This window comes from Oncorhynchus gorbuscha, linkage group LG15 (genome assembly GCF_021184085.1).
Source record: "Oncorhynchus gorbuscha isolate QuinsamMale2020 ecotype Even-year linkage group LG15, OgorEven_v1.0, whole genome shotgun sequence".
NCBI classification, from domain to species: domain Eukaryota; kingdom Metazoa; phylum Chordata; class Actinopteri; order Salmoniformes; family Salmonidae; genus Oncorhynchus; species Oncorhynchus gorbuscha.
The window spans coordinates 25,279,991-25,293,583 of NC_060187.1; the positions used below are offsets into that span (position 1 = coordinate 25,279,991).

The 13,593-nt window shown below is 41.1% G+C and overlaps 1 protein-coding gene across 1 annotated transcript; it reads left to right on the top strand.

Moving 5' to 3' along the window:
• The first annotated feature begins 9,253 nt into the window (after positions 1 to 9,253).
• On the top strand, positions 9,254 to 11,397 carry rgs16 (regulator of G protein signaling 16). The gene is made up of 4 exons (XM_046301069.1): positions 9,254 to 9,389; positions 9,664 to 9,809; positions 10,210 to 10,376; positions 10,539 to 11,397. Exons 1-4 carry the CDS (start codon positions 9,346 to 9,348, stop codon positions 10,737 to 10,739), a joined length of 558 nt encoding a protein of 185 aa, XP_046157025.1. The 5' UTR covers positions 9,254 to 9,345; the 3' UTR covers positions 10,740 to 11,397.
• Positions 11,398 to 13,593: the final 2,196 nt, after the last annotated feature.

A 13,593-nucleotide genomic window follows, 5' to 3' on the forward strand; every position in this document is an offset into this window, starting at 1 on the left:
AAATCAAACATTTTATTTGTCACATGGGCCTAATACAACAGGTTTAGACCTTACCGTGAAATGCTTACTTACAAGCCCTTAACCAACAGTGCAGTTCAAGAAAGAGCTAAGAAAATACTTACCAAATAAACTAAAGTAAAAAATAATTGTAAAAAGTAACACAATAAAATAACAATTTACGAGGCTATATACACGGGATACCGGTACCGAGTCAATGTTCGGGGGTACAGGTTAGTTGAGGTATTTTGTACATGTAGGTAGGGTGAAGTGACTATGCATAGATAATAAACAGCGAGTAGCAGCAGTGTAAAAAACAAATGGGGGGGTCAATGTAAATAGTCTGGGTGGCCATTTGATTAATTGTTCAGCATTATTATGGCTTGGGGGTAGAAGCTGTTAAGGAGCCTTTTGGCCCTAGACTTGTCCAGCATCTCTATAGCAATAGGGTTAGGGTTAGGGTTAGCTGATCCCACTCCTTCAACTCTGGGTTCATGGAGGTGCAACTTCCCATGTGTCTCAAGCACTGGCGGCTGGTCACACATTAATTGGGTAGGACAGCCTCATAGTAAGGAACAGGATAAATAGAATGGTATCAAACAAATCAAAGGTGGTTACCATGTTTTGGATACCATTCCATTCACTCCATTCCAGCCATTATTATGAGCCGTCATTCCCTCAGCAGCCTTCTGTGTTCTCAATGATTCCTTCAGCTGGCTGCTTTCATCAATTACCTTGAGAATTGCAATTTGTCTTTTTCCTATCATCATTCCACCTCAATGATATTAACCAAGCCATCCCTTTGCTTGCTGTTGACTAGAAGTCCTCAAAAACTAACAAACATTAAAAAATAGTCTGTGCTGCCGGGAACCATTGTGGGCCTTTCCGGTGGCATTGAACTGAAGTGAACTATATTCCAGGACACGGACACAGCACACACACACACACACGCACACGCACACAAACACACGCACACACACACTTATTTACCAGATTTCACATGCATTATGGTGCCTGCTGCTGGCCTTCAGAACACTCAACACACCACTGGGCAATTCACACAAGTTGCTAGGGTAACCATGATTTTGCAGGAGACAGAGAGACAGTCTATTATATAAACTGATGCCTGTGGATTTTGTTACATCTGTGTTAAGATGGAAACACTGAACTGTTTCTGTTGCTAGCTGAGGTGTGACAGTTTTTTTTTTATGAATGGCCATGCGAGGACAGAAAGTACCCTTGATAGAGGCTAAAAGTACTCTTGGGGATGAATGCTGATTGGTTTATATCAATGCAATCAATTATTGATGTTTGTGTAGTGGAAGCCCCTTTGGAGCCACATAAATAAAAATATGAGCTAAACTCTCCTATGTTGCTAGCAAAAACTGTACTTTGAATTTAAGAAAAATATATATATATTGAATGGGGTTCGACTGTAACAAACACATTAAGTACATTAGACTTCATGAAAGCACTCCCCATTTGTGTCCAAAAAGCCTTTATAATATTTTCATGACCCAATAAACCATAAAATGCTTTAACGTTCCAGCCTTGTCTTCAGCTGCGACCCAGAATGAGCTAGCAGTGATCAAACAATTTGTCTCGACCGCCCATCCAATACCTAATAACTAAAGCATCCCTCCCAGCTGGATCCAAATGGAGCTCCATATAAGGCTTAGTGGGAGATCTGGAGAAGGATATGATAGAATGAGATACAAGGAGCTACATTGGAGTGAATTATGATACCAAGGGGCTAGGTAAGGTAGAATGATTATACCTAGGGGCTAGTTAAGGTAGAGTGAGATACTTTATGTAGGGGCTGTGTTAGGTAATAATAATATGTGGTGTATAATACCTAGAGGCTACATAAGGTTGAGTGATTATACCAAGGAACTGCATAAGGTAGAGTGATTATACCAAAAAACTACATAAGGTAGAGTGATTATACCAAGGAACTACATAAGGTAGAGTGATTATACCTTGGGGCTTCATAAGGTAGAGTGATGATACCTAGGGGCTACATAAGGTAGAGTGAGATACTTTATGTAGGGGCTGTGTTAGGTAATAATAATATGTGGTGTATAATACCTAGAGGCTACATAAGGTTGAGTGATTATACCAAGGAACTGCATAAGGTAGAGTGATTATACCAAAAAACTACATAAGGTAGAGTGATTATACCTTGGGGCTTCATAAGGTAGAGTGATGATACCTAGGGGCTACATAAGGTAGAGTGAGATACTTTATGTAGGGGCTGTGTTAGGTAATAATAATATGTGGTGTATAATACCTAGAGGCTACATAAGGTTGAGTGATTATACCAAGGAACTGCATAAGGTAGAGTGATTATACCAAAAAACTACATAAGGTAGAGTGATTATACCAAGGAACTACATAAGGTAGAGTGATTATACCTTGGGGCTTCATAAGGTAGAGTGATGATACCTAGGGGCTACATAAGGTAGAGTGAGATACTTTATGTAGGGGCTGTGTTAGGTAATAATAATATGTGGTGTATAATACCTAGAGGCTACATAAGGTTGAGTGATTATACCAAGGAACTACATAAGGTAGAGTGGTTATACCTTGTGGCTTCATAAGGCAGAGTGATTATACCAAGGAACTACATTTACATTTACATTTACATTTAAGTCATTTAGCAGACGCTCTTATCCAGAGCGACTTACAAATTGGTGCATTCACCTTATGACATCCAGTGGAACAACCACTTTACAATAGTGCATCTAAATATTTTAAGGGGGGGAGGGAGGGTGAGAAGGATTACTTTATCCTATCCTAGGTATTCCTTAAAGAGGTGGGGTTTCAGGTGTCTCCGGAAGGTGGTGATTGACTCCGCTGTCCTGGCGTCGTGAGGGAGTTTGTTCCACCATTGGGGAGCCAGAGCAGCAGAGCAGTTTTGACTGAGCTGAGCGGGAACTGTACTTCCTCAGTGGTAGGGAGGCGAGCAGGCCAGAGGTGGATGAACGCAGTGCCCTTATTTGGGTGTAGGGCCTGATCAGAGCCTGGAGGTACTGAGGTGCCGTTCCCCTCACAGCTCCGTAGGCAAGCACCATGGTCTTGTAGCGGATGCGAGCTTCAACTGGAAGCCAGTGGAGAGAGCGGAGGAGCGGGGTGACGTGAGAGAACTTGGGAAGGTTGAACACTAGACGGGCTGCGGCGTGCTGGATGAGTTGTAGGGGTTTAATGGCACAGGCAGGGAGCCCAGCCAACAGCGAGTTGCAGTAATCCAGACGGGAGATGACAAGTGCCTGGATTAGGACCTGCGCCGCTTCCTGTGTGAGGCAGGGTCGTACTCTGCGGATGTTGTAGAGCATGAACCTACAGGAACGGGCCACCGCCTTGATGTTAGTTGAGAACGACAGTTTGTTGTCCAGGATCACGCCAAGGTTCTTAGCGCTCTGGGAGGAGGACACAATGGAGTTGTCAACCGTGATGGCGAGATCATGGAACGGGCAGTCCTTCCCCGGGAGGAAGAGCAGCTCCGTCTTGCCGAAGTTCAGCTTGAGGTGGTGATCCGTCATCCACACTGATATGTCTGCCAGACATGCAGAGATGCGATTCGCCACCTGGTCATCAGAAGGGGGAAAGGAGAAGATTAATTGTGTGTCGTCTGCATAGCAATGATAGGAGAGACCATGTGAGGTTATGACAGAGCCAAGTGACTTGGTGTATAGCGAGAATAGGAGAGGGCCTAGAACAGAGCCCTGGGGACACCAGTGGTGAGAGCGCGTGGTGAGGAGACAGATTCTCGCCACGCCACCTGGTAGGAGCGACCTGTCAGGTAGGACGCAATCCAAGCGTGGGCCGCGCCGGAGATGCCCAACTCGGAGAGGGTGGAGAGGAGGATCTGATGGTTCACAGTATCGAAGGCAGCCGATAGGTCTAGAAGGATGAGAGCAGAGGAGAGAGAGTTAGCTTTAGCGGTGCGGAGCGCCTCCGTGATACAGAGAAGAGCAGTCTCAGTTGAATGACTAGTCTTGAAACCTGACTGATTTGGATCAAGAAGGTCATTCTGAGAGAGATAGCGGGAGAGCTGACCAAGGACGGCACGTTCAAGAGTTTTGGAGAGAAAAGAAAGAAGGGATACTGGTCTGTAGTTGTTGACATCGGAAGGATCGAGTGTAGGTTTTTTCAGAAGGGGTGCAACTCTCGCTCTCTTGAAGACGGAAGGGACGTAAGGTAAGAGTGGTTATACCTAGAGGCTACATAAGGCAGAGTGATGATACTTAGTGGCTACATAAGGTAGAGTGATTATCCCAACTGGGATACATAATGTAGAGTAATGATACCTAGGAGCTACATAAGGTAGACTGATTATACCTAGGGGCTACATAAGGTAGAGTAATTATACCAAGGGGCTAGGTAATGTAGAATTATGATACCCAGGGGTAGGTAACGTAGAATATGTTGTAATACCTATGGGCTGCGTAATGTAGAATGATGATACCTAGCACCTAAGTAAGGTGAGGTCAGGTGGTCTGATACCAAATGTGACTAAGAAGGTATGGAGAGGTACTGTAAGGTACTTGTCCTCAACAGCTACCCCTCATGGTGTCACACAAGGAGAGAAGAATAATTACCACAGATAATACTTGTGTGATACTGTATTCCGCCCTGAACTGAAATGTCAATTTAGGTTTTATGCAGTGTTGTTCGGCTTTGCGGTGTCAAAAAACTTCAGGATGATAAAACATTATTAGTCCATTGATGAACATATACAGTTAGGTAAACAGATGGGTATTTGGCACAGAATAACACCCTCAGCTGCTACACAGGAAAACTACAAAACGCCAGCAAACCTGTTCAGAGAAGCTAAGTCAGGAGATTATCGAGAACATTTCATGGAAGACCAGAACAGAATTGATAAAAGAAGAAAGATGCTTTCAATTAATATTTCCCTTTGGAGGCATGAAATTATGTGTGACAGTTCTTCTCAATGACTGTCTGTTTTGTGAACGTATATCTTTGGGTCATATCTTGTCTACTCCTCTGCTTGTCTGCAGGGTTAGGGTACTGTATACCCAGAATAGGTCCTTATCAGGGGATCTTCTAACAAATCAGATCTTTGTGAGTGTGTTATATTGAGCATCTAACTGTTGCAGAGTATCAGTTGCTTGTGTATATTTTCAGAATCCCAACCAAAGACTGAAAGGCTACTATGAACTGCTACTGGACCTGGGTAAAGCATCCCTTATTGTTTTGGCTTCCAATAACTGATCTTCACCTCTATGAAGAAACCATTATCCTAGCATAAATCTTGAATTACTTGTGTATATGCCAGTGCTGTAGGCTTCTATGTAGAGTATGTTACAGGAGGAGATGCATTGTAGTGGAAAGAATAACTCTTATTGTCTGGTAGTTTCTCCCAGTGTGATGTTTCAGTGTCAATTAAATTGCCAATTAAATCGTGAGTGGCACATTTAACCGGTAACAAAAATACGTCTGAGAGGGTGCAGCAAGACAGATAGAAAGAGAGATTTGGAAAGAAAATACAGAGGGCTATGTCCTCCCTCCACACCTCCTGCTTGAGCAAATAGCAACCAAGTAAAGAATAGAAGAAAGTACCCTAGCTTACATCACCCAGGCAACTCCAACCTTAGAGAAGACAGCGTCAGACCTCAAGGACAGCTTCTTCACAGCTTCCGGAGAGTTCCTTTTGTAATTCCCACACCTTACACAACAAGCACAGTATTATTTCCTTCCAGACACTTCTTTCCTCCTTCGTTCTCCGATGTTAGAACAGACAGGCCTTTGTGTGTGATGACATCACAATGATAACTCTGTGTCTGTGTGTGGACAGGTTCTCCCAGGCTTTTCTAGGAACCGGAGAGACCTTTTATTCCCTCAAATGAAATTGAATGGTCTTTTACCAGAATGTTCCCCGTGGTATACCCATACAGTCCCCATGGTCTATTTTAAGAGCCATACACTGATGATGCAGGTGAATCATCCTCATCAATGCAAACTAACCTTGATTAATGCTGCAATAAAAAATGGCATTTGTGCATTGTGCAGTCATTATGTTTGTGTATTGCACAGTCAAATGTTTATTTTCTCTACGATCGTATAAGAAGGATGGGTAATACAAATGATGCATCTATCTGACGACGTTATGAAGATACTCCTAGAAATAAGTGTTTCCAAAAGGGTTCTTCGCGAAGGGTTAGGGTTCTACCAAGAACGATTTTCATCTGAAGAACGCTTTTTGGAAGAGTAGTGTTCTTTGTAAGGCAAAGGGTTTTACCTAGAACCTTTAAAATCCTAAGAACTATTTTAGGAAGAAAGGGTTCTTTGATGATTTTTGGAAGGCAAGAAGGTTCTACTTAGAACCCTTCTGAAGTTTTTTTATGATATTTTTTACTTTCTTTTAAATAGTACCTGAGCATTATTTTTTAAACCCCCTAAAGTCAATGCGGAAATCTAATTAGCATAATAATTAAAAAACCATCTATATCCATCGGTTTTAAACCAGTTAAACGTAACTAAATGTAATCTACGTAATCCCCAAAAGGAATCATTTATCATGAGAGGGCCATAAACAATAACTAGCAATTCTGCATACTCAAAGAAAGGTTAAAATATCACCTTTCTGATTTACATTTACATTGCTGAGGTGGTCACTTTCTAAATATAGCATAATCAAATTATAAAACGACAATAAGATTTCACCTTACTTATAATTGTAAAATACATATTTTATGTTTAGTTAGAGAAAATCTGCATATTTTCTAAAGCTCCGTCTTGATCAAAATGTCGTCCCCATCGCTGTGAACGTCTCACAGAGCTCCTGCTTTGCTTCCTGAACTCGTTAGGAAATCGTCTTCCGTTTTTGTGTTTACAATATTTTTGATTAATGGCCATAAATTGATCCATGAATGTGCTATCCTGATGAAAACACACTCTCTTGCTACGATGTAACGATTGCAGGTATGTGCTTTGTCAGTGGCTGTGTTGTAGGGTTCAGTCAGGAGTTGATGGACAGTTGGAAGAGCAAACAAAATGGTAGGAGGGACATGCCAGCTTCAAGTGGTTTCAGATTTCACATCCTATGTCACACAGGCTCAGAAAAAAAGATTACTAGTCTGTGAGAACCAGGGCTATCGCTAAATGCAAACCATTTCGATCTACAGATCAATTTATAATCCGCAGATCAATTTGTAAGCGTAAATGTTGGTCAGTCGGAACCGGTACCAGAACCACGCAAGGCCCCTAAAAAGGGGACCTTACATCTAAGAGGTAGCTAGAGATATCTGTTGATTTGCATGGGCTGCATCTCAATCCACCGCATCCGCCGATGTCAGCCTTCTGCATCTGCAGTGGACGGTGCAAGAGCTACAGCAGTGTTTGTCAGAGCAGGAGAGGTCCCGAAAATGGGTCTTTTCACGGAAACGTCTGAAGCTCCAAACCGCTCCAAACTAATATGTCCCCACTATGGAAAGATGAGACTCATACAGTACATGTTGGTTGTTTTCCTCTAAGACACCCACAAGCCTCACAAGGTGGCCTAGTACTAGTTAAAACAATTTATGGAATTATAATATATGGAAGTAGTTTAGTGCCCCAAAAAAAGGGGTTAAACATGGGTTGAATTATATACATATCAAATCAAATCCAATTTTATTTGTCACATGCACCAAATACAACAGGTGTCGTAGACCTGACATTGAAATTCTTACTTACAAGCCCTTAACCAACAATGCTTTAAGAAGTTTTTTTAATAAGTGTTAAGTAAAAAAAATGAAAATAGAAAATAAAAGCAACAAAAAATTAAACAGCAGCAGTAAAATAACAAGCGAGGCTGTATACAGGGAGTTCCAGTACAGAGTCAATATGCGGGGACACCGGTTAGTTGGGAATTGAGGTAATATGTACAGTACATGTAGGTAGAGTTAAAGTGACTATGCATAGATTATAAACAGAGAGTAGCAGCAGCGTAAAAGAGGGGTCTGGGTAGCCCTTTGATTAGCTGTTCAGGAGTCTTATGGCAGTCTGTTTCCTGACTTATAGCGCTCAGATATAGGAGAGACACTTCCACACAAACTTCTTTCTGATCTATTTTTTTACTATCTGTTTGCCATGTCTAAATATGTTATTCAATGTGTTTCTATGGGCTAATAGCAGTAAGGTCAAATTCAATATTTAATCAAATAAGAAAGTAAGAAAAATTGATACCAACAGGGGTCCAAAAATTCTAAATCAAGTAGCAAAATGATCCATGGTATGCTTAGTAAAAATCATTTTTACTGGTATTGTTTATCCAATCAAATGTTGTGATGAGCATTAAACTTTACAAAATAATCAAACCACATTTCCTTCCCTGAAACAGGCCCTGGACTTTTTATATCTATGAGATCATCTTTGTTGAGGGGTAATTCCTCCGTTGTAAGATGTAGTATTATTACTGTATTCTCATCTTATCTTCCCTGTTATCTCCTGTGTGTTTGTGTCCAAGCAGTGATCATTAACAGCAGACAAAACAGCTGCCCCAGACTTTGCCTAGTCAAATAAAGGTTAACAAAAATACAGCAGACAAAGGAAGAGCATAATAATTGCGCTGACATCCAACAGGTGGCGGATATAACAGTGCACATGTTGGCACCTCTTCCTTATGGTTAGTAAGCACTGCCACACATACACACATGAACTGAACACATGCACGCACACATATGAATAGATGCACACACACCCTGAAATGGACACACACACACACAAATGCCCACTGGCCCAAGTGGGAGATTAATTTTGTCCAATTAGACAATAACATGTTTTCAGGCAGCAGAAAGAAAACAAACAACATGAAGGACGTGTGATTTCACGTCTAAAAATATATATAAAAAAATATCAGAAGCTTTTATCATTAGGTCACACAGTCATTTCCCAGCTTCATCCTCCTCGATCTCTCGCTCCCTCTCTCCTCTCTATCCCTCTCTCGTTCTCTCTCCCCTTCCTTCCTTTCCACCCTCAATCCCTTCCTATTCCTTTTCCTCCTTCCCTATCTCTCTCTCCCTATCTCTCCCTATCTCTCTCTCTATCTCTCTCTCTCTCTCTCTCTCTCTCTCTCTCTCTCTCTCTCTCTCTCTCTCTCTCTCTCTCTCTCTCTCTCTCTCTCTCTCTCTCTCTCTCTCTCTCTCTCTCTCTCTCTCTCTCTCTCACACACACACACGCAGAGTCCTCAGGCCGTGTCATTGGCTGAGCAGGCTGATGATGAGTCACAGGCTGGAGGATAAAAGCTCTCTGCTCCCTCAATGCAGACACACTCTGTTGATATCAGTTCAGCTGCTACACATCTACCTATCTTGCTATCGCTCTCTATCACCCACAGCAACTATGTGCAAAGGACTAGCATTATTGCCTACCACCTGCCTGGAAAGGTATATAGAATTTTTTTTTACCATCCACAGGTTTACTGTTGCTGTCTCTGGCATTTGGATTAGAGGATTAAAGGGGATCATTATTGGGTGTTGTAGCTTCTGTAATGGTGAAAGTGAAGGTGGTTTTGGTAGATTCTAAATTTAGACCTTGCAGTGCGGAGACGTGTCTATTTTTGTGTGACTAGTTTGTAGCAAAATATTGTGCTCAACAAGGACACAATTCAAGGGCTTGTGGAGTATTTATCTAACCTATGATGTTATTCTCTCTCTCTAGGGCCAAGGAACTAAAAGCAAAGCTGGGCAGCTTTCTGCAAAAACCCGACTGGAGTCTAGCAAACTGCAAAATAGGCAAAACTAGACCTACTCTGGAACAATGTATGAGGTGGAAAGAGTCTTTCGAAAAGCTGTTGTCCAGTAAACGTAAGTAAACCTTACTCTGAAGACACTGCAAAAACACATGCAAACATATACACGATTAGCCTAGTTCCGACATAAATAATCCTTTAAGATTAGAGAGGGACATTTTGTCCAATTTTAGCCCCAGATTTTAGCCCCAGTATTACTGGGAGCTCGCTAATTACGAAGATAAGAGAAGACTTGATCCTCACCACATCACACAGCCGCTACTGTAGATTAGAACACACGTGCAGGCACTGTGCTGGTGGCTATACCACAAGATATAGACACATGCATACACGTGTACAGACACACAGCAGATAATGCAAGGACACAGATGCTAGGATAGCCCACTGCACAGCATCATTGTTATTGCACTGTACCAATATGAATCTCTCTCGCTCTTTCTCTCTCTCTTTATCAGATGGACTGATGGCCTTTACAGCTTTCCTGGTGTCAGAGTTCAGTGAGGAGAACATTGCATTCTATGTTGCCTGTGAGGACTTCAGGAGCACTAAGTCTGCTGCCAAGCTGGCGGCAAAAGCCCAGAGAATCTATGATGAGTTCATCTGCACCGACGCACCCCGAGAGGTATGCATCCCTCAACAGCTTACTTTACTCTCCCTCACCTATGGAATTTGCATAGCATCCCACGTTCAATAATCTTAATTATAACTCAAAAGTGAAAATAAAAAAACTTCATTCAAACTGCAGCAGATGACTAACCTCCCTCTCTCCATTATCTCTCTGCAGGTGAACATTGACCACGAGACTCGTGACATCACCAGGGCCAACCTGAAAGATCCATCTACATCCTGTTTCGACATGGCCCAGCATAGGATCTACCTTCTCATGGCCAAGGACTGCTACCCTCGCTTCCTTCGTTCCCCAGCTTACAAAGACCTGATCAGCCAGCTCCGTGCAAAGTGCACATCCATCTCCAAGAAGGCGTGAATTAGTAATAGAGGACCTACTGTGGTCGTCTGAAATTTTAAATAAGAAAATGAATGCATCGCCCATGAGCATTGACCGTGTGTGAAACCTCAAGACGGGAATTGTACAGATGGACGAATGTCTCGTCATGAACCAGAGGTTCTGGTGCCAGCTACTCTGAAAGATGATGAGAGTCAATCACCATAAAGCTCTGAAGGAGAGAAAGAGAAAAGTGATACCCCATGAGGATGGAAGATGAGACTTGAACAAGAACTGTGGTGGCAATATCAACACATGATGTCGACTATCATCAGTGAATGTACAGAGATACAGAGTGGGCTGAAGGAAGGGTGATAAAGGATGCATTGACAAGTTGGACATTTGCAATCAAAGGCACACTGTTATAGTGTCCCAGTCTACTGCATCAATGTCTAACACTGTGTTCATGACTAGGCATGTTTTCTACATGCTTTTTTAATGTTTATGGGAACTGAGTATTTATTCTATTGATTTGTTTCTACTCTGTTCTGTTGTCTCTGTGTTAAATATTCTGTTTGACAAGACCAACAAATGATGAAAAACTGTGCAATATATTTCTACTGTTATCTGATTTGTGATGTTTTTTACTGTAAAAAAAATATAAGTTATTTGAATAAAAAACAAAACCACAATATTAAAACAGTGTCTGTCGTACATAATATCACTTCCAATATCACTTTTGAGTCAGTTCACTATATTGATGGGTGGTCCTTCTGTAGCTCAGTTGGTAGAGCATGGCGCTTGTAACGCCAGGGTAGTGGGTTCGATCCCCGGGACCACCCATACGTAGAATGTATGCACACATGACTGTAAGTCGCTTTGGATAAAAGCGTCTGCTAAATGGCATATATTATTATTATTTATTATATTATTGATGAGGTAACTGAATAGTAGGTTGTGATCAGCAGGGTTGGGGAGTAATCAGACTACAAAAGAACTGTAACTGTAATCAGTTACGTTACCAGCAAAATTATGGTAATCATATTACAGATACTTTTGCTGGTAATGTATGCGGGGAAAAATACATTAACACCTTTATGTTAATACATTAACACCTTTATGTTAATACATTAACACCTTTATGTTAATACATTAACACCTTTATGTTAATACATTAACACCTTTATGTTTTCTCAATGACATTCATTCAGCATTGAAAATAAATTGTGCTTTATTGTCACATACACCACATAGGTTGTTATTTTACAGGGTCAGCCATAGTTGTACTGCACCCCTGGAGAAAATTAGGGTTATGTGCCTTGCTCAAGGGCACATAAAGAGATTTTTTATATTGTTGGCCTAGGTATTCAAACCAGCAACTTTTCGGTTACTTGCCCAATGCTCTAACCACTAGGCTACTTGCCACCCTACAGAAGGCACAAGTTTAAGTTTGCTCCACCTCAGCGAGTCTGACCACAATTCAGATCACTGTGATGACACATCAAATGTGTTTGATGGATCATTTTAGTCTTCTTCTAATACTTCTTAGACGGAAAGCAATCCCAAAGGAACTGAAAGTAATCAGATTACATTACTAAATATGGCTAATCCAAAAGTTATGGTACTGATAACAATTTTGGACAGGTAACTACAGTAGTTACGTCACCAGCAAAATGTAACGGATTACATTCATAAAGTAGCCTACCCAACTGTGGTGATCAGTACATGATTATGCCTGCGTAGTACAACACTGGCAACATGCCATTTAATAAAATGTTCACTATATACTGTAGTTAATAACTAAGTAGCACAAAATATGTAATTTAGCGATCATTTTCTATATATTTACTATTCATAATACCGATCAGAGCCTCTCCTTACTAAGCTAGACAACATCCATTTCAGTGTAACAGGATATCAGACATGCAATACAACGGTCATCTTCGGATGATGATAGAACATGTTTGCTCATACTCTATCATTACTATGATTATTATGAGGCTGGGATTATTTTCATTAAACCCAATCGGCAGTGACATTAACTTTACAGTAATTGGGTCACCAAGGCAACCGTTTTGGGATGTATTCCAAATCACCAGGAACACCAAATGTTCCTGCCAGCTAATAACTGTGCATTGTATGTGCATTGTGTAGACTATCTGAGCTTTTGTTTCATATGGTGTGAACTGGAAGCTAGTTCTTGGAAACAGGAAATAAAAGAGAGATAGTGTGAGAGCATCTACGTAATATAGAGTCATAAAGCCTTGTTAGTTATTATTGTTTGATCAAGTCATCTAAGTTTGCAACCAATGATATAAATCAAACTAGCATTATGGCAGAACAGTTCTCAGCATATATCATATGCCTACCGAACTAGCATTATTGACACTCCTCAGCTGCTACAACCACGTCAGCCATCTAACATATCCACAATGGTTCATAATCCTGCTGAGATTATGTAAAACCAGTTGTATGATTTAATTTAGATAATGTTGAGGTAACACTTTTAAAGTACTGTCACTAATACATGCAATGCAACGACATGGTAACTATTCAAGTAATTAATTTGTTGGTAGACTACACAATATTGCATAGTACCCACTACAAATGTGATAAGAATAATTATCTGATTTAGAAAATGTAATTTTGAAGATGTCTTTTAATCAGCCAATGTCTTGATGACAAGTGTCCAAGTCATGGTTATTTAAATGTCATCAGTGAGGAGTGGACCTAGCGCAGGTGGAACTCAGAGCTGCTGAATTTGTATTTAAGTTAGATCTGATCTTATTTGTAACAAAATGTCCATTAGTCCCAGCCGAGGAGTATCAATAAAGCTAGTTTGTAGGCAAATGCTGGGAGCTGTTCAATGCATTGGGGATAATGAAGAGGGGTACTC